This window comes from Staurois parvus, unplaced genomic scaffold (genome assembly GCF_062004578.1).
Source record: "Staurois parvus isolate SC_StPar_1 unplaced genomic scaffold, SC_StPar_1.0 ptg000058l, whole genome shotgun sequence".
NCBI classification, from domain to species: domain Eukaryota; kingdom Metazoa; phylum Chordata; class Amphibia; order Anura; family Ranidae; genus Staurois; species Staurois parvus.
In genome coordinates, this window is record NW_028317854.1 from 14,981,485 (window position 1) to 15,004,219 (window position 22,735).

The window sequence follows — 22,735 nt, forward strand, 5'->3', positions numbered from 1 at the left end:
CCAGTAGACTTTTATTTTAAACATGAGTAAAAGACATTGACCATCTACAAAATGCTTTGACGTGTTTCGTATAACAATAGCCTTCTGATTAAGTCCTGCTGTGTGAAAAGTATTAAGGAATATTTGTAGGAAGGTGAGCACTGAACACCTTTATTAAAAGTTATTTTAATACTGAAACTGTAAATCTTGTTTCCTGAGACATAATACATTGTAAAGTCATTTATGCCAGACAGACTTTTTTTTTATTTTTCTGATTTTTTTTTCTGGTTCTTATTCACGGAAACTGATCTGCTGAGTGCATCTCACACCAAAGAGGGAAAAAAGAGTGACAAGACCATGGTGACAAGTAAAGAGCAGAACTAAGGATCGCTTAAGCATAGTGAGGCATACATGAAAATGAGAACATGAGGACCTGGTGAGTGTTTATGCCTGAAGGGTGTTTGGTGATGGTACATAACATAGAGGATTGGGAAGGACACGGCTTCATATATTACTGAAGTTGGAATGAAGGTTTGGTGACAAGCTGCAGCTGACAAGTGTTTGTGAACAGAGATTAGCATGGTGCAAGCTGCAGACTAGTAAGATTCATTAGATGTTTGATCTATTTCTTTCACATATTCTTATAGTATTATTATTATTAGAGTTACTTATATAGCGCCATCAATTTACGCAGCACTTTATATGTTTTGTGGTATTCAATCACTTTTCTCTATTTATCTGTTTATATGGTTCAGTGAATCTTTATTAATGAGCTTACTCTGAGGAATATCAAATGTGTTTTTTTTTTAATTTTTAAAGGACTGTAGGGAAAACAAATTTAAAAGCATTTTTTCACCATAAGACCTACAGTATAGGGATTGATTTACTAAAACTGGAAAGTGCAAAATCTGGTGCAGCTCTGCATAGAAACCACTCATCTTTCAGGTTTTATTGGCAAAGCTTAAACAAACAAGCTAAAGCTAGAAGCTGATTGGCTATCATGTATAGCTGCACCAGAGTTTGCACTCTCCAATTTTAGTAAACCTCCCCTATTAAGTCATTATAAGTCATTGTTAAGTGGAAATCTCTAGACGTCCCCAGTAATATATACTCAGTATATGGCCATCTCCTGGAGCGTGTCCCCAGTTTTCAGTGCCTCCTGTATAATGTTTATTGTCACAGGCCATCTCCTGTAGAATATACATTGTTTATGATTATATCTTCTAGCATGCTTGCAGTGTCTGAACACATCTTGTAGCATGTATGCAGTGTCTGAACATTTCTTCTAGCATATACTGTATGCAGTGTCTGAACACATCTTGTAGCATGTATGCAGTGTCTGAACATTTCTTCTAGCATATACTGTATGCAGTGTCTGAACACATCTTGTAGCATGTATGCAGTGTCTGAACATTTCTTCTAGCATATGCTGTATGCAGTGTCTGAACATATCTTGTAGCATGTATGGAGTGTCTGAACATTTCTTCTAGCATATATGCAGTGTCTGAACATATCTTGTAGCATGTATGCAGTGTCTGAACATTTCTTCTAGCGTATATGCAGTGTCTGAACATATCTTGTAGCATGTATGCAGTGTCTGAACATATCTTGTAGCATGTATGCAGTGTCTGAACATTTCTTCTAGCATATATGCAGTGTCTGAACATATCTTGTAACATATATGCAGTGTCTGAACATATCTTGTAGCATGTATGCAGTGTCTGAACATTTCTTATAGCATGTATGCAGTGTCTGAACATTTCCTATAGCTTGAATGCAGTGTCTGAACATATCTTGTAGCATGTATGCAGTGTCTGAACATTTCTTCTAGCATATACTGTATGCAGTGTCTGAACACATCTTGTAGCATGTATGCAGTGTCTGAACATTTCTTCTAGCATATGCTGTATGCAGTGTCTGAACATATCTTGTAGCATGTATGGAGTGTCTGAACATTTCTTCTAGCATATATGCAGTGTCTGAACATATCTTGTAGCATGTATGCAGTGTCTGAACATTTCTTCTAGCATATATGCAGTGTCTGAACATATCTTGTAGCATGTATGCAGTGTCTGAACATATCTTGTAGCATGTATGCAGTGTCTGAACATTTCTTCTAGCATATATGCAGTGTCTGAACATATCTTGTAGCATGTATGCAGTGTCTGAACATTTCTTCTAGCATATATGCAGTGTCTGAACATATCTTGTAGCATGTATGCAGTGTCTGAACATATCTTGTAGCATGTATGCAGTGTCTGAACATTTCTTCTAGCATATATGCAGTGTCTGAACATATCTTGTAACATATATGCAGTGTCTGAACATATCTTGTAGCATGTATGAACATTTCTTCTAGCATATATGCAGTGTCTGAACATATCTTGTAACATATATGCAGTGTCTGAACATATCTTGTAGCATGTATGCAGTGTCTGAACATTTCTTATAGCATGTATGCAGTGTCTGAACATTTCCTATAGCATGAATGCAGTGTCTGAATATTTCTTGGAGCACATCTGCATAGATCTTTTAGCATGTTTGCAGTCTAACACCATCTCTCTCTCTCTGTCTTCTATAGCTTTAAATGACCTGGAAATAATATGCATTCCGCATCCCTTAAGGCCCCATTTACTGATCATACTTGTTTGTTGTCTGATAATGTTGGTTAGTAGATACCAGATAATTAAAAAACATTTTAGGAACCTCAGGTAACCAAACATTACACAAGTAATAAACAATTTGCTGCCAAGATAACACACATTGGGGATGATTTACTAAGGGAGTAAGCAGTAGCGTCCCTAGGGTTGGTGATACCCGGTGCGATAACACTTGGTGACACCCCCTCTGATGATCCCGGCAGAATGGATCGGATCTGCGGATTGAGCATAATGGATCGGACTTCGATCCATTATGCTCCCCAATCCGCAGATCCGATCCATCCTGCGGGGATCGTCGGCATGCAACCTATACAGGGTAACACCGGACCCACTCCACAAAAAGGTAAGTTGTAAAGAAAGCCGATGATGCCCACAGGATGGATCAGATCCATCCTGCGGGGATTGTCGACTAGCTTTACAACTTACCTTTTCGTGGAGCAGGTCCGGTGTCACCCCGTGCAGTAGGTGTCACCCATTGCGGGCCGCACCCCCCGCACCTGCCTCGGGACGCCACTGGGAGTAAGCCCTGGTTCACACTTCTGCAACTTCTCATGCAACTTACTGATTTGTGCGTCACTGAAAGTCACATGACAAGTCAAAATACATTGATTTCAATGGCTGCCATATTAATTACTGCAACTCAAGTTGCAGCAACGAAAAAACAGTTCCTGCACTACTTTTCTGCATCTTTCTTGTGACATGATTGCCATAGACTGCAATGTTAAAATCACAAAAGTCACAAGGAAGTTGTTTCTTTGTCTTATCCTTGCAACTTTAGTTATGACTTCAGAGAGTTTTGTAAGTTCAATAATATGTAGTGACCAACAGGGCTGGATCTAGCCTGTCTGATGTGGGAGTGCAATAAAAAATGTCAGGGGGCAGAGAATGGGAGGTCAGAAGGCAGTGTACAGGGGTCAGCAGAGCTGAGGATAGGGGACAGCAGAGCTGAGGACAGGGGTCAGCAGGGTGGAGGATAGCAGTCACAAATGACAGTATAGAGGACCGGAGTCACTACTGGCAGGGTAGAGGACAGGGGTCACTGCTGGCAGGGCATTCAGCAGAACTCCATTTCCCATCCCTGTACTGCACACAGCCTGGACACAGGCAGCAGATCTCTTCCTCCTCACAGAGATAAAACTAATCACAAACCCATCTAGCGCACTACGGGTCCCAGCTTTCCAAATTCAATGTCCAATTTACTGCGGGGATGGAGGAAGCGAATCTTGAGATGGACACAGCCAAAGGATCCTACAGCTAACAATAGACCCGGGAAGATCCAAAATAGCTTGAAAAAAACAAAGGAAACAGCAGCGCGGGATCTCCTTCAGCGATATATGTGATTTTATTGTACACCCACATGTAAAGTTCTTGGCAAACGGCTCAGTTACACATCTCAACGTGGAAATAAGATTGAGTGTGTTAAGTACACAACCATTCAAAATCCCTCAGCCGGCATATCGAGGGACTGAATTTGACAGCTGTCAAAGACCACTAATGGCCAACACCGCTAACACTGCCTCCCTGAGATCTATACCTGAGCCGTTTGCCAAGAACTTTACACATGAGTGTACTAATTTTAATTGTTTCAATAAAATAACATATATTGCTGACAGAGATCCCGCGCTGCTGTTTTCTTTGTTGTTTCCTCACACAGATAGCTTTAGGGTGGAGCACAACTAAATCTGGGGACACATAGCCCACCCCAGCACCCCCCTAGATCCGACCATGGTGGCCAGTAGAACTTGATAAAATATAACTGTGTGACATTTCAATAAAGTTTGTTTTAAAAAAAAAGTTAACAGTGAGATGCACAGGAATCTGCATATCGGCACTGCAGTCATCTCACTGCATCCCACCGCACAACAGCTGCTCTCTTGTAATGCAGTGTCTGGTATAAATAGACCCTAAGGCTTGGTTCACATATGTGCGGGTGGTGCCGCTGCGGATCCGCATGAAAATCTGTGCAGCCGCACCACCCACACAGAAAAATGCGGATCAGTGGGTGGGTGCCATTAGTTCTAATGGCACGCCGCCCGCACTGGAAAACGCAACTGTACTGGGAACTGAAGTTCCCATGCGAGCTGTGTTTTCAGAAGAAGTGCAGGGACTTCTTCCCTGCATGTCATGGGGCACCGGAGTCCATTCAAATGAATGAGCTTTCGTGCCCGCGCAAAACGCGGCCTGCACGCCTGCATATATGTGAACCCGGGGTAAAGGACCAGAAACAGATGTTAAAATCCTGCTGCAAAAAGCAAATGTATGGGCAAGTAAGGGAAAACTTGTACATGAGAAGATGGTTAGCGGTCTGCCTAATATCACTCATATCGCTAAAGCTTCTTGTATTTTCAGCTTCTACCTACCCAACTCAATTACAGGCCATGTCTAAATGGTAGCTGCATTGCATGTGAAAAGTTGTGTATAACACGACACAAATAACAACCAAGCTGTCCATCACTGACCGATATACAGCAAACTATGCCTATATTCTTTACTGCCCATTTTAAACCTGCTGCTGTATATGTGAGCATGCTTGTCATTTGCTGATGAATGCATCTCCTACATTTTAACAGGAAAAAAAGTGGGGAGTAAGCTCTGAACACCTTTATTAAAAAGCTGTTATTTTATTACTGAATCTGTAAATCTTTTGTCCTGTAAGTATTCATGCAAGATTAGTTCATGTAATAGCTGCATAACCAATGTTTAAAATAATGAATCGTTAAATCTGTGTCTTGAAGCTAATTCCAATGTGCAAGCTTCCTACAATTAGTATTATAGATTGAATTGACAAATTACAGTTGCATGAACATGTCTGCAAAACACAGACAAACATTACAGTGCATTTATCTGACTCTGCAATAGTCACCTCACAATAAAACAGCATTTACAGGAAATGTGTAATCTTTCACATTGGAGAGCTATTCTAAACATTCTCATTAATTTAGTGAGCAAAGAAGAGGAAAGCAAAATAATGAGAGCCATTAGAGCAGCAATATGTAATTTGTTAAATTGTTTTAATGCAGCAAGAGTACTCGTAAACTGATGTAATTGACAGTTTCCTATGAATTAGTTGAGAACATTCAACTATGTAATTAGTGGCAACAATAATTAAAGGTTAACTAGACCATAGAGGGATCTAGATTTTATGAAGGACCAACAACACAAACCTAAATATTCTAATGAAAAGGACTGACAAGAACTGGAAAGGGGAAATATCCCCACAGACAGCAAAACGAAATGCAGCTGAGGTTCCAACTGCTTCCTATTCTATCCAAAACAAACTAAAACATTTTTGATAGAGGTATACCAGTCTTACCTCAATTGTGTTTCAGACTAATGTTCACTCATTTCCTTATAAATTAACTGAAAGCATTACATCCCAGCTGGTAAGAGATCCCCCCAAGTCACCCCAATCAGCAGTCATGTACTGATCTGAGGTGACCAAGTACATACTGATGTACTGATCTGAAGTCCTACTGTCACGTACTGATCTGAGGTTCTCCAGTATGTACTGACGTATTGATCTGACGTCCTCCTGTCACTTACTGATCTGAGGTCCTCCAGTATGTACTGAAGTACTGACCTGAAGTCCTCCTATCACGTACTGATCTGAGGTCCTCCAGTATGTTCTGAAGTACCGATCTGAAGTCCTCTATTCACGTACTGATCTGAGGTCCTCCAGTATGTACTGAAGTACTGATCTGAAGTCCTCCTGTCAGGTACCAGTCTGAGGTCCTCCAGTATGTACTGAAATACTGATCTGAAGTCCTACTATCATGTACTGATTTGAGGTCCTCCAGCATGTACTGAAGTACTGATCTGAAGTCCTCCTATCACGTACTGATCTGAGGTCCTCTAGTATGTACTGAAGTACTGATCTGAAGTCCTTCTTTCTCATACTGATCTGAGGTCCTCCAGTATGTACTGAAGTACTGACCTAAAGTCCTCCTATCAGGTACTGATCTGAGGTCCTCCAGCATGTACTGAAGTACTGATCTGAAGTCCTCCTATCACATACTGATCTGAGGTCCTCCAGTATGTACTGAAATAGTGAACTGAAGTCCTCCTTTCTCGTACTGATCTGAGGTCCTCCAGTATGTACTGAAGTACTGATCTGAAGTCTAGAATTTTACTATATGGGAGAAGTTGGGAAACAATAGTTAAATTTAGTTTAATTGGCCACTTCATGTACATATCTTCGAAAAATACAATTTCACATACCTAAAGAATACTTAAAAGTAAAAGAATAGTAAAGCAGGTCAATCCCAACACCTGTCTCTGCTGCCTCTTACCTGAAGAATATGACCCACCATAAGGTGAAAGTCAAAAACAGCCTTGTCAGATCACTGGGTCAAAAGAATGCAGCAATCCTCCCAGAACATACTTCTGGTTCTGGAAAGGTTTTTTTTTTACTTTCACCTTATGGTAGCTCAAGTTCTTGAGGTAAGAGGCAGCAGACACAGATGATGAAACACAGCGGTGAATTTTCTTCCATGTTTTCGGTGCTAGAGCACACATGTCACTATAATACACATTATTTATGTTGTGGAGACATATGAGTTTTTAGAAGAGAAGTTCTGTGGACTTTATATGAATAATAATGATTGAGCACTTTTTCCCATCACTTGGATGGACATTGGTCTACACTTTATTTGGGATTAATATAAATTATTGTAAACATTGGTATAGCACAGATACATATTGTACTACATTTTATTTATAGTGAAATAAAGTTGTTGCTAAAGTGTCATACGTTACATGCACAGACTTATAAGTGATTTTTTTTATTGTTTGAAAGATATGTAACAACTTTTGTATGTGAAGTTTTTTACAGTTAGGTATGGGAATGCACGTCAGTGATTAGCGGCAACAGGTATACTGTATATTTTATTTATTTATATTGATTAATACATTTCTTTGGGTTAGTGCTGTGGTTTTTCTTATTTTTTGTTCCCATTGCCTTTGCTTATAGGTCCTACAAATGGCCAGAATTGGTCTTTTTTCTGCCATCACTCTTTTATGTTTCCATGTTCATCGCATTTTTGGGCAATATTGCCCCTAAAGCAGAATTACTGTAATGCAGGGCATATATCCTTGAACGCATACAGCCCTATACGCAAGTCCAACTCAATACAGCATCCAGCTGTGTCCAATGGCTGTGTAATTCAGCCTGTCTTAGATTTTGTGAGGCTGCTGTCAGGGAGCGAGGAGCCAGACACACAAGGAGGTGCAATTAAAGGTAGGTTTATTATACAAAAACAAGACAGAGTCTATGCAAGTCCAACAGCAACAGCGGGTGACTTGGTAGAACAGTAGCCAGGAAGGATGGTCGCCAAAACCAGGGTTAGAAGCCAGGAAGGATGATCGCCAGAGCCGGAGTCAGAAGCCAGGAAGGAGTCTTGCCAAAGCCGAGTCGGTATCCAGGAGAGCAATGAGAAACTAAACAGGAGCTTGCTGCTGTGCAACAGACAGGACACGAATGCAATGGACAGCTACAAACGGCAGACTTATATGTGATAAGCCGCCACCTCCTGCGGGAGGAGCCACAGAGGGCTGAAAGCATAAAGGATCCCACAATGCTTTGCAGACACCTAAGATGGATGCCAGCACATGGAGCAGCACAAGCCCTGAGGAAAGGTAGGACCTTGACAGTACCTCCTCCTCAAGGGCCCCTCCCCCTCCACGGCTCAACATAAGGCTTCTGGGGAAAGCGGGCAGGAGCATGAACATCCGCGGAAGGAACCCAGGAACGCCCCTCGGGACCATAACCATGCCAATGGACCAGGAACTGCACCCGACCGCGGACCAACCCAGAGTCCAGGATGCGGCTCACCTCATACTCCTCATGACCGCCAACCCGGATAGGACAAGGCCGAGGCGGAGCGGCAGTAAAGCGATTACAGACCAGAGGCTTCAACAGGGATACGTGGAAGACATTGGAGATACGCATCCCAGGAGAAAGAGCAAGGGCATTCATGTAGTGTCAGGGAGCAAGGAGCCAGACACACAAGGAGGTGCAAATAAAGGTAGGTTTATTATACAAAAACAAGACAGAGTCTATGCAAGTCCAACAGCAACAGCAGGTGACTTGGTAGAACAGTAGCCAGGAAGGATGGTCGCCAGAGCCGAGGTCAGAAGCCAGGAAGGATGGTCACCAGAGCTGGGGTCAGAAGCCAGGAAGGATGGTCGCCAGAGCCGGGGTCAGAAGCCAGGAAGGATGGTCACCAGAGCCGGGGTCAGAAGCTAGGAAGGAGTCTTGCCAAAGCCGAGTCGGTATCCAGGAGAGCAATGAGAAACTAAACAGGAGCTTCTGCTGTGCAACAGACAGGACACGAATGCAATGGACAGCTACAAACAGCAGACTTATATGTGATAAGCCGCCACCTCCTGGGGGAGGAGCCGCAGAGGGCTGAAAGCATAAAGGATCCCACAATGCTTTGCAGACACCTAAGATGGATGCCAGCACATGGAGCAGCACAAGCCCCGAGGAAAGGTAGGACCTTGACAGCTGCTGACAGCAAGACTGGATGCTGTAGTTGGATGTAATGCATGTGACCTAAAGGCTAGTGTGTCTGTGGCCTTATGAAGGCAGGGAAGTAAAGATGTTATCTTAACAAATTCGATTCTGCCACAGTTGTGCAGAAGGAGATGTGCATAGTGAAGGCATTTAAAAGTGGGAACAACACCGTATAGTTGTCAGGGGGAAAGAACTCACCGTGACATGACTTGTTGTCTGGTAGAAGAACATAGCCTCTCGGACAAGTACAAAAATAGGAACCTGGTACATTTTCACAGCCAAGAGTGCAGCCATGGGTCCAAAAAGCACACTCATTTATATCTAAAGAAAAAAATATAAAGATGTAACTTTGAATACAAACCTAGACTCCTAAATGTTTCAAATATTCATTTCATGTGTTTAATAAAATAGACTACAAAAAGACATGTCATGGCAGAATCTTAAAACAACCCATCTCAGCTGTTTTACTTTCATGTTTAGGTTCACCTGAAATAGAAAGTCTAGTGAGCTGAGCCTCCCACCTTTAACCTTCCTCAGTAAACATTTATAACTTAACAGCTGGGACTGTTTTCTTTTTTTCTAAATATTAAACATATTTTTCTTGCAGCATTAATTTTCATTGGAGCTGGACGTTCATTCTTTAAATACTAGAACGAGCAGGACATAAGCACGTGTGTTATGTACAAAAAGGGATAGAATGCACAGATCTTACTTGTGTCATTTTTAAAGGGAAATTACTCTTATGGGCTAGTGGCAGAGAAGAGTGTTCCAAATACATACACCCCCAGGCCTCTGTTTTGCCCCAGTTTAAAGAAAAAGCCCACCCACAATCTGTTTGAGGGGGGGCTGATTCAATCACTTGCCAGTTCACTAAAATGAAACAGAACAAAAAAGCAAATATTTGTTATGTTATAGGGAACTTTTAGAAATGTTAATTGTACCCTGAAAAATGTACCTTTTGTCTGGAAACACCTTTGAAAATAGCAGTACATTTCTTGGTGTTTGACTGCAGGGCCGGTGCAAGGATGTTTGTCTACATAGGCAAAAGTGCATTTTGGTGGAAAAATGTTCCGGCACTCAGCTCCACTAACTTGCCTGGCAGGGGCACTAGTGCTGGCACCTGGGGCAATTATCTAAATCTCTAATGAGGTGCCCGGGGTCTGAAACACCACATTTCTCCCCTCTGTAGCAGCCAACATCTCTTTTCAGATGGGGAAGGAGGGGCAAATTGTCAAAGAAGAATACTTGCACTAGATAAGGGGATACTGTATGTCCTAATGTGTGCTGTGTGCTTTGGTGGGGGATATAAAATTTGCCCCCCCCAACACAAGTCCTCTCCCATCCTAAAGCACCTCTTAGCACATACAGTATCCACTTATCCCCCCAAATCATTACAAGTATTCTCCTTTGACAATATGCCCCCATTACCCCCCCCCCCCTTCCCTTCCCCTGCAGGTCTCATGTTGTGTATTGAATTCAGTACAGACCTTAACTCAGTCTAGGACATGTAGAGCGGTGTCTATCCTCCTCCCCCCTCCACCTCCAGAACCTTCAGTTCTGCACTGTGTGCTAGAAGGAAGGGGGGGAGGGGGGAAAGATGCCGACTGCTATACATAGCAATTGCACTGTGCCGGACCCAAAATACCCCACACAAGCTGTGAGGCAGGTGTCACTGGTGCACACACCAATGTGCCCCTGCTAGGCAAGCACTGGGCTCCAGGGTTAAGATACTGGGCTCAGCTCCTGTGGATTTTACCGCCCCCCCCCCCACCTGGCACCCTCAGGTGGCTGCTTAAGCTGCCTATGGCTTGCACTGGCCCTGTGTGAGTGTGCCTGGGCACTCCTGTGCCTATATCCTTTTAGCTTTGTGTTCTTAGTGAGAAACTAAGGCACTGCTGCCTCTAACTACTAGTCTCATGAGGTTTGGAAAGAGATTTGGTGATTTCACTACTGTGCTGCTCACTGTTCTCCTTGCTGGAGGTCCTGACTTAAGGAAGCAAAGCCCTGTGTATACCAAAAAGGCCATCTCCACACTGAAAACAATGAATAACAAGGCATGATAAGTCAGTAAAGGTGAAATATCAACAGCAGGGAGACCATGGGAAATGCTGGTAACTAGTCCTTTACCCTCTGCCTTTTTCTTTTTTGATTGCAAAATAAAACTGAGACGATGAGGAATTTAAGATATAAAAATAAGCCAAAAAAAGTTCTATTGCAGCCTTAGGTTTCATCAACAAGAATGTCTCTAGGTATTTTATGTGTCCGGTGTCAATTTCCAGGAGCCACAGGTGCCGCGTAAACAAATGAAAGGCTGTATAAGGCCATACTCTTGTGAGCACCAATCCTTACAAATACTAAAAAGCTTACTACAAAACCGAAATGTAATAAGTTATTACCTGTATCTCAAAGGTAATCAAAGACAGAGTGTTCATCTCACCTTCACAGTGTCTTCCATCAGCGGAAAGTTGAAACCCTTCTATACATCTACATTGCTGGCTTGCTGCATCATTTTGACATATTCCTGAAAAATAGTCAGTTTCCTCATTGCAAGGATCATACTCTTGGAATATTCAGTTCTTTATTGTGTTCTTCATCCCATAATTATACAAAATATGTTTGTACAGAATTCACACATATCAAAATTATCTTCTAATTATTAGGTTATGGCAACATGAATGACGGCTACATCGTGGTCATCCAGTTCTGGAAGGTCATCCCAGAACACGCCCCCAGCGGCAGTACTTTCCTCATGCTCCCTCAGGTCCACCTGCCCTTGGTCTATCCATTAAATACATGTGCCTCTACTATGAGGGCTCTTAGGAAATACAGAATTCAAGAGTTAGGAACTACAGAATATCGGGGTGTCATGACGAGGCTCTGTAGCTTACGCATGTATTTGCAAATGTGTGTTAACTACACCCCTAAACCCCTGTTTTTATTGCATACTGCTAGACAGGTAATTTGGTTTGTTTGCAGGCTGGCTGGCAAGTGTGAGCTGCATATTTTTCTTTTTTTGTTGTTTGACAAAATGTATTCTGCTACATGTCTTTGCTAAAAAAAAAAATCCCAATACGTGTAAATTAATTGGTTTACGTGAAAGTTATAGCGTTTACAAATAGCGGTATATATACTGCGATTTTTTAAAATTTTTTACTAGTAATGGCAGCGATCAGTGACTTATAGAGGGACTGCGGGACTGTGGCAGGCATTCTGACACTGAGGGGAACTGACTTGGTGTCACTAACATTTCCAGTGACATCAATACAGTGATCAGTGCTAATAAAAAGCACTGACACTGTACTAATGGCACTGGGCAGGAAGGGGTTAACATCTGGGGCAATAAAAAAGGGTTAACTGTTTTGCATACTAGGCTGTCTGTGCGCTTAACTGTGCACACTGCTTTGTATGGCTCTGTTGTGCAGTGTGCAGGAGCTGACAGGGAGGAGAACTGTTTTGTTTACAAACAGTTCTCCCCCACCCCCCTCCATCGGAGATGCTCAGCGATCACCGGGTGCCAGCGAGTAATCACCGGCCAGGACCTGATGACTGACAGCCGCGGCTGCGAATGGCGGCACGGGTAGGGAGCACACACGCCGTGCGCACGCCCCCTACCCGGAAATGCAAAATCACATAATTTTGCGCACCCGTGCCGCCCTGCAGAAGTACTTCTGCTATAGGGCAGACGGGAAGCGGTTAATTTTTATCTTTATTATTATTATTATTATTATTGGACATTCATTTTCATTGTTGAATGTTTTATGTAAGACAGAGCATAACGCCACAGTTCACTATTGGATACATAGAAGGAACTGGCTTATATGATTTCAATATTTTTTAAGTGGCAGCTTTTCAGTTAATTTATAGCACTGGTGATTTCTGTAGCCCAGGGGAAGAATTGTTGGGCAGAAGAGGGAGTTTCACAATAATTTAGTAAGGAATTAAAAATAATTCACACACATTTTCTCAGTAAGGGCAACCTTCTGCCCCAGCCACAGGGCAGCAAATACAAGGGGTGAAGCTTCATTGGAAGAGGCAGATTCCTGCACAGTAATGAATGTCTCCCAACATGATATCTGGTCCTATTATGGCAGTCAAAGTCTATCATCAAGGAACGATGCATTGTTCCTGACATGAATGTAACTTCGTCTGCGATTTGCCTATACTGTATATTGAAAGTCTGGATTGGAATAACTGGCTTTTTCATACACAAGGCTAACTTTAGGACACATATCTTGGATACTACTGATATAGCACAGCTATCATTCATCCTCAGGTATGTAAGTTAGTTATGGCAGTATTTCAGCAGTAGTGCACAGTGTTTTTAGCAGCATCTAGCTGCCATAGTGGTGTTAAACTCCCCAGCACTAATAAAGTATCACAAGAAACTTCATTAAAGTGCTAAAGTCCGTTTCATATGAAACCTCACCCCTTTCCTTGATGTGTAAGTGGTACCTCCACTTTGGATGATGGGAAAAAGGATATGAATTGTCATTCTTGCCATCGGGAGATGGAGAGCAATTTTCCCTTTACCTATCTTCTGTTAGTGTAAGAACACCAATGTATTTAATTGCTTGACTTCATACATGTGGCACCTGTCAAGTTGAAATCCAGTCACAGCTTAGTTTTTGATATATTGGGATAAGGTTAGAACCCCTTTAATGGTGTCTGCACCCTAGTGTGAAGATTTCCCTTCATTTCTTGTGCTGTCACTAGGACACCTAGGGAATGCTTTCTACTGGGACACAGATGGTAACAAAACCTGAACGAATCCCTACTCTTTCCTGTCCACTGGTGTTCAAACAGGAAAATCTCCCCCATGGGGACACACATACCAATAAAATCTGACAGAGGCTCTATTCCTTCCCCACTCTGTCTAAAAGTAAAGGATTTACAATTCAAATTGAACCTGCATCCAGACAATGCACACTAAAGTACTTACATTAAAGCTGGTCATAGATGGATCAAAATGCAAATAGATCCACAGGGGCCAGCTGAATTTCGATCTATGTGTATCTCTTCCTGTTGGACAGAAGTCGATCCTTAGATCGATTTTTTTAACGGGAATGTTAGAAATCTTTTATCGATCAGCAGCTGAAGCCTATGCCTCGGTGAGGAGCGTTCCTCCATCCACCTTATTTGTGTGGATGAAGAAATCTGTTCATTTTTTTTTTGTTCAACCCATTTTTTGAACGGGAATGTTGGAAAACTTTTATCGATCAGCAACTGAAGCTTATGCCCCGGTGAAGAGTGTTCCTCCATCCACCTTGTTTGTGTGGATGAAGGAATCTGTTCATTTTTTTTTTCAGTCCATTAGCTTATTGAAAAAAAAAATGAGTCATTTCCTGTTTTGGCCATAGGAGAGGAAGTAAAGGGAAATCTCCCCAATAGGACATAGATGGCAAAAAAAAAAATCTGACAGGGGTTATAACCTTCCTTTATTCTATCCAAAATTAAATAAGAGTGTTGTCTTTAGTTCTACTTTAAACAAACAGCAAGTTTTTCTACGTAGTTGAAAACAGAAAGAAGAAACCTAACTATAGAGTTGTGCTTTTTAAGGATCTTTAAGAATTAATTACTTCACAATACAAGTAGCTAAAGAGGTAAGTAATGATTTGTTTTAAATCTCTTTTACTTTATTTAAGAATATACTTTAATGTCCATAGTATGGGCACAGTTGCACTTTATCCCTTTCTCTGTCACCAATGTAACTACTACTTTTTAGGAAGCTCTATCATGAATACAAACTGCCAGCTGCTAAAAAAAGGTATTTTTACCTTTTCCCTGCAGGTTTTTATGTAGAAGTATTTTGGGAGGCTGTAAAAAACACCTGGTCACTTCTTAATCTGTGTATTGTGTGCAAAAAAAAAAAAGGGGTCAAATATAGTAAGCCAGTCAGCCTAATTATGTACAAAAGCATGAGGACTAAAAAATGTTTTCCACAGCAATTCCAGCTTTACTGACATGTAGAAAATTTTTACAAATGCAAAATTTCTCCTTTTTAAATTAAAAAAGAAATCAGAAGAGACAAGAATCAAAGACATAAGTATGAGTCATCATTCAAACTAGTAATGGACTCACCCAGCTTTATCAATAGCTGTTTGTCGTAAAAAGTGTTATTTACAGCAATGACAACCATTGTGAGCTTAAAATAACAGTCAGATGGCTAAAAATAGCAGTCATTATGATAAATTGAATTGAATAGAATATTGAATCAGCTTACCAGATTTCTCTGAGTAAGTGGCCTCACTGGTATGTGACAGCTGAGCAATCACTTTCATGTCGATGACATCCACAATGTATGGTTTTAGGTTAATAACAGTGGAATTTTTTCCTGTATATTTATGAATTTTTCTGATGGAAGCAGATTTCCTTTCTGAATAGTAGATGTGATCATAAAAGACTGAAAGCCCTACATTACTTGGTCTTGAAGCCCTAAGAAATTAAAATAAAGTCCATCAACCAATTACATTAATTCTTGAAATGGCATAAATTATTAGAGCTTGTTCTTCTACATCTGTTCTGTAAAGCAGAATTATGTTTAATCTGTTTGTTATTATCAAATTGTATATACAAAAAGTACAGTACAGAACATATCACATTCAAAGGACTTAAGCATGAGGTATGTATTGACATAACTAGGCAATATAAATAAGTCACAAATAGTCTACTCCAGGCGTAGTAGTACATTAATACAAACATTAGAAGTTATAGAAAAAGTAACTTCTGGATCAAACATAAGCAGACCCATTTGCCATAAAGCTAAAATAGCTAACAATAAGGTCATAGTAACTGTAAATAAGAAAGTGGTCTCCAAGGAGGTTGAGATATAGGGCCACTCCATAATGAGTCTGCTGCACCTTTAGGTTTGCAAGGCCAATTACATTATCACACAACAAAGCAATGATTAACAAGTAAGTGATGACCAAGGGCGGACTGACAACTCATTGGGGCCCCGGGCAATAGGGGATCATGGGGCCCCGTGTCCTTGCCCAAACTCAAAAAAGCCTATGAAAAAGGTAACGGGGCATCTCATGGGGCCCCCTACAGACCCCGGGCCCCCGGGCAGTGCCCGAGTTTCCAGATGGTCAGTCCGCCCCTGGTGATGACTATGAATAAGTAGGGAAGAATTAAGGTTGGCCATAGACAGTTTGAATCTTGGTCGATTCAGCAGGAACCAGCCAAGATTCGAACTATGTATGGGCAGGCTGAAGGTACCAAGTTGATCGATCTTACACGCGATTATTGCTAGCGGCTGATATAGACATTAACAATAATCAATAGTCTTCTCCCAGCAGGGATGGCTTCCCCCGCCCCTCCCCAGGAGAATACAATGACTGGGCAGGAGGGATTCCCCTGTCAACACTGTCTGTGTTGATGGAGGAACCGAGCAAATTTCTTTCCTGCAAACCAATGGTATGGTCTGCTTAAGGGTAGAGAAAAAAAGAGAAAGAAAGGAAAACAAGAAGGGGTTGGGGGGGACAGGGTAGAGAAGAAGGAGCCTAACTCCACCTCCAGATCGTCCATTCTAGTAACACGGACAAGAGCCAGAAAAAAAGGCCCATCAAGTAGAATTCATAACGAAATCTGAGGAGCAGTTAATAGTTCCAAACAATCCATGTGATCGTGCAGGCTGCTGATTTGTAATTTTCACAGGAGAACATCTGTTCCAAATGGCCTAAGGAGTTGTAAAACTTAATTGTGATCATTTGCCTAATCAAGTCTCAGTGTTGGTTAATTTAATCTCCAATGTACCAGTTGCCTTATTCAAAGTCATTTCACCAGTCATTTGGTGAATCTTGGGCAAAGCCATCCTAATGCAAACTGTACTAAAGCTGGCTGTACAGTCAGCAAATTTTGTCCAGTTTGAAATGTACTGACTGAAAATTAATCAGTGAGTAGCCCTGTCAGCATCACTCTGTCTGACATCCTTCAATTGAAAAATCAAAAGAGCCGGGTAGAAAATTCTTGGCCAAACAGTACCTGCAACCAATCAGATGCAGGCACTGTTCAGGTATGCTGACAGTTGCGGTGGGAGATTTGTCCATCTAGGCTATTTAGTTACAGTGAGCTAGATTTCTTTCAGTAAGTCGCAGGCTGAATGAAGGAAATCTATGGATGTATGAGCAGCTTAACCTTCATCAAGAAAAATTTACATTACAAATTGCCCCACTTAGAAGATCATTTTAGTAAAAATGGATGTGATTTTACCAAAACAGATACATGATGATCCTAGATTGTAAGCTCGAAAGAGCAGGGCCCTCGAACCCCTCGTGTATTGTATTGTTTCTGTCCTGTCTCATGTTCTGTCCCCCTGCTATTGTACAGCGCTGAGCAAATACTTTGGCGCTATATAAATACTATATAATAATAATAATGATTGGACAGTAGCAAGAGTTTGGCTCTGCTTTATCAAACAATAATAGCAATAAAGGCATGCTAAAAAGTGCCTATCACATAATAATGACCGAGAGGACAATTTAGCATTCCTTCCTCACACTTTAGGACACCTTACGTGCTACTAAGTAAAGTTTATATGGTTTGGTTTGGGGGTGGGGGGTCTTAAAGCTGTTAGGCATGAAAAGTTGTATACCCATTGCATTCTGAAATACAAGTATTCAGCTTCAAACAGAGTTAAAATATTCTACACTTGGGAAAAAAAAGTGAAATCTAAAAGGGTTTTCCTTTCGCAATCTGAGAATCTTGCTTTATTATAACTTAATGATCAGTAGGAAATGTTCTCTTTATGCAGTACACAGTGGAGGAAGGGCATTACTAAAACTGAAACATGAAAAATCTTACATACAGTTATGCAGGTCATAGACGGGTTGTTTATCGGACAAATTTTCGTCCACACGAAAAATCGGCCGATATTCATGTCATTAGTGGAGCCAGCCCGTCGGCCATTTTTCGCGGATCTTCTCATTTATTTTTATCGGTCATGCTGGAAAATCCACATAAAACGCCATTTTTCATGGACATTGGTGGCAGCATCGGCAACGGGGCTGACCGATTTTACGTTTATCGGCCGAAAATTCGGCTGATAAACGGCCCGTCTATGGCCTGCATTACATAGTTGGTAAGGTTGAATAAAGACACTAGTCTATCCAGTTCAATCTGTATGGGTGTGTGAGTCTTTATGTTAATACCATTTTCTATATCCTTGTATAATGCATTTGCTAAGATGCCCATCTAAGAGTTTTGTTTAAACTATTGACACTTTCTGCTGACACCACTGATTGTGGAAGGTAGCTCCACATCCTTACTGCTCTAAATAGTAACGAACCCCCTAAGTAGTTTAAGGTTGAACTACTTATCCTCCAATTTCATTGACTGGCCTCCAATTTCACTGAGTTGGCAAACCGCATAGGATCTTCTTAGGCTCCCTGAAACGCAACAATTTTTTTCCCCATGCTAGAATAACCACTAAGGTATCTGTATGCTGCAATCATATCTCCTCTTAAGTGTCTTTTCTCCAGTGAGAATAAGGTCAATGCTTGCAGTCGTTCCTCCTAACTGAGGTTCTCCAGTCCCATTATTTTCTTTGTTGCACTGGTGTGGCTCTGCATAGAAACCAATCAGCTTCCAAGTGTTATCGCTAAAACTTAACTGAACAAGCTAAAGTTAGAAGCTGATTGGCTACCATGCTCAGCTGCACCAGATTTTAACCAGTTTTAGGAAATCTTCCCCAGATTGTATTATAATCCTGTTTTATGGTCTACATACAGTACGTTTCAATCTAAAACAGAATATAAAAGCTAGACATTCATGAATTGTGAATATGCAAGGAGCATGGGAAAGAAAGTACATGATAAATGTTGGACATTTAATGTGTGTTTAAACTTACATGGCTAAATACTTAATTACAGTTACAGACTCCCCGTGGTAAGTGCATGTGCCAAGGCTTGATTCTGCAGCATCGAGTTCAGACCTAACCCAGTAGATGCTTTTATCATGTGTATCCAGTGCTAGGGCTTTGAGTTCTCCTTTCATTACAATAACAGACATCACATTAGTTCCATTCAAACTGGATCTTTCAATGACAGAAACTGGACTCCCAGATGCCCAGAACAGAAAACTGAAAATCAAAAAGGAGACATATAACTAATAGCACAGTCAGAGGAGATGCCAATTCAAATGTGAAGATATGCATGGTAATTCATAATAGAAAGTTTAGATAATGTCATATTTTTGCATTAAGTACCACTAAAAAGTGCCTGCTTAAAACATGGCATGACGGATGGACATATTACATTGCAGTGCCTGTTAGGATGACTTGATGATTTTAAACTGATGTACACATTCAAGAGAAAATTACTGGACAAACATTTCATTTTGGTTATCATACAATGTACATACACTATACAAGCTGGGTGTACAACCTTATTTGAACGAGGCAAATAGGAAGAGTGTATGATGTCACAATCTAACTTTGTCCAATCACAGACTGCCTTGTATTCACTGAAAAAAAAACAAGGCATTCTCTGAACCACACTGGTGCCTAGCAAATGACCCCCTGTGCTCAGTGTGAAAAGTGGAAGCTGCTTGAACAGGACTATCGCTCTATGTAGTGCAGGCTATTACAGGGGATTTCAGCATCTCCAGTGACCCTCCAGATATAAGATATGGACAATGATATTGTGCCAAGCTGGATCAATGTAAACTGACATAAAGATAAATCCTGGAGTTACACTTTAAACTGGGATTGAGGTGCTCAAAAAATGTCATCTGCAAAATTGTGTTCAACCAAATCCCTGATTTCTGGGAAAGTGTCTAGCTTTAAAGGAATGATCTGCTGATCCATTCCAGGAACTATATGACAAAGCAAAATGTCTTTTAGCATTAGTAAAAAACTGTATTTTTCTGACTCCTGGCTGCAAGCTATTTTGGGGGAAATTACTTCACTAATATTTAAAGATGTGGTTAGGACTCACTGGAGGAGATTTACTAAAACTGGAGCACTCAGAATCTGGTGCAGCTGTGCATGGTAGACAATAAGATTCTAACTTCAGCCTGTTCAATTAAGCTTTGACAATAAAACCTGGAAGGCGATTGGTTTCTATACAGGGCTGTACCAGATTTTGCCCCATGCAGTTTTAGTAAATAACCCCCACTGTTATTGCATTAGTATCTGGTCCAAGAATGAAAGAATGGGAGCTTCCATATGAGCCTTCTCACACAGTTGTGTGCATTGTGACAAATTTCCATTTATTAGCGTATGTTGAAAGTAATTTCTATTTCATCTGCAAAGCAATTCATGCTGGGGATCAGACTCAGACATTTGTGTAATAGTAGGAAGTAAAATTTGTTACTATAATTTTCCCAGAAATTATTTGAAATCAACTGTTTTTGTAACTGTAACTGGTCTTTGATAACTTGTAACAACCTCAGACAATTTAACAATTACAAAGCACAATTGCTGCAATATGCACCTTGGCCACTAGTGGTCAGGACAAGTAAGTACAAGCTAAACATAGTTATGATCATAGTACCAGAACACAATGTTGGTATCATTTTAAAAAGGAGACTATTACTGAAAGCAAAGTGTGTTCATTTAACTTATAATATATATATATATATATATATATATATATATATATATAATATACTGAGTGTGTGTCTGTGTGTATATATATATATATATATATATACTGTATATATATACATATACTCTACATTGCCAAAAGTATTGGGACACCCCTCCAAATCTTTGGATTCAGGTGTTCCATTCCCTTCCATAGCCACAGGTGTATAAAATCAAGCACTTAGTCATGCAGACTGCTTCTACAAACATTTGTGAAAGAATGGATTGCTCTCAGGAGCTCAGTGAATTGAAGCGCGGTACCGTTGCCACCTGTACAGTAAGTCCATACGTGAAAGGTCCTTGATAGCAAATATTCCACGGTCAACCAGGGGCAGACTGAAAACGTATGGGGCCCCCGGGCAATAGGGGATCATGGGGCCCCTGTGTCCTTGCCCAGACTCAAAGCACACCCAAAAAAGCCTATAAAAAAGGTGCCAGGGGCATTTCATGGGGACCCCTAGTGACCCTGGGTCCTCGGGCAGTGCCCGAGTACTCAAATGGTCAGTCCGCCCCTGCGGTCAACTGTTAGTGGTATTATAACAAAGTGAAAACAACTGGGAACAACAGCAGCTTAGCCACCAAGAGTCAATAGCTAAAGACCTCCAAACTTTGTGTGACCTTCAGATTAGCACAACATCAGTGCATAGAGATCTTCATGGAATGGGTTTTCATGGCCGAGCAGCTGCATCCAAGCCTCACATCACCAAGTGCAATGCACAGCATCGGATGCAGTGGTGTAAAGCACACCGCCACTGGACTCTAGAGCAGAGGAGATGTGTTTGCTGGAGTGATGAATCACACTTCTCTGTCTGGCAATCCGATGGACATGTCTGGGTTCTGTGGTTGCCAGGAGAACGGTGGAGGGGGGATTATGGTGTGGGGTTGTTTTTCAGGGGTTGGACTTTGCCTTAGTTCCAGTGAAGGGAACTCTTAAGGTGTCAGCATACCAAGACTTTTTGGACAATTTCATGCTCCCAACTTTGTGGGAACAGTTTGGGAATGGCCCCTTCCTGTTCAAACACGACTGCGCTCCAGTGCACAAAGCAAGGTCCATAAAGACATGGATGAGCAAGTTTGGGGTAGAGGAACTTGAGTGGCCTGCACAGAGTCCTGACCTCAACCTGATAGAACACCTTTGGGATGAATTAGAGCAGAGACATCAGTGCCTGACCTCACAAATGCGCTTCTGGAAGAATGATCGAATATTCCCATAGACACACTCCTAAACCTTGTGGACAGCCTTCCCAGAAGAGTTGAAGCTGTTATAGCTGCAAAGGGTGGGCCAACTCAATGTTGAACCCTAGAGACTAAGTCTGGGATGTCATTAAAGTACATGTAAGTGTAAAGGCAGGCATCCTAATACTCTTGGCAATATAGTGTACTGTATATATATACTGTATATATATCCATGGCTTTTGTGTGCTTCTCCTAGAACCTAAAAGTAGGTTAAAGCGAAGTTCCGGTCCCGCCCCCCCCCCCCTGCAAAAAAAAAATCAAAAGTCAGCGGTTACAAATATTGTGGCTGCTGACTTTTAATATTAGATTGCTTACCTGTCTAGGCATCCAGTGGTGTCCTCACCCTGAGCCAGTTCTTCAATTGGCTGTTGGTTGCTGGTGCCATCATCTTGACTAAGGGAAACCGGCAGCCGGTTTCCTACTGTACATCAGTGAAGCACGCTGCATTTTACGAATAGTCCACAGTCCCCTGGGACCTGTTGAGTTTCCCAGAGGGCTGTGGGGGGGTCGAACTGAGATAGAAGTGGGAGCAAGTACCTGTCAAAAGCAGGTACCCATTCCCCCCAAAAAAGTGCCAAATGTGGCAGCGAACATAGGGAGGAGGCAGATCGGTGAGCACCAGCACAGAGGATCACTCTGATCCCTCCTAGAAGCTCTGCAGAGTGGGAGAAGCAGGGGAATTTTAAAACACTGAACTACTACACGGGCTGCATTGGCACTGACAGCCTAGAAACAGGTGGGGTGGGGTGGGGTGGGGAGGATATA

At 41.6% G+C, this 22,735-nt stretch overlaps 1 protein-coding gene across 4 annotated transcripts in view; it reads right to left on the reverse strand.

Annotated features, from left to right (window-relative positions):
* EGF (epidermal growth factor) overlaps positions 1 to 22,735 on the reverse strand; it is a 186,922-nt gene that overhangs the window by 97,205 nt on the left and 66,982 nt on the right. For all 4 annotated transcript variants that reach the window (XM_089668511.1, XM_089668510.1, XM_089668512.1 and 1 more), the window contains 4 exons: positions 18,998 to 19,228; positions 15,374 to 15,585; positions 11,591 to 11,674; positions 9,352 to 9,474 (listed from right to left, as the gene is read on the reverse strand). In XM_089668511.1, coding sequence (XP_089524637.1) covers positions 9,352 to 9,474; positions 11,591 to 11,674; positions 15,374 to 15,585; positions 18,998 to 19,228 — 650 coding nt within the window. The remainder of the gene's footprint in view (positions 1 to 9,351; positions 9,475 to 11,590; positions 11,675 to 15,373; positions 15,586 to 18,997; positions 19,229 to 22,735) is intronic.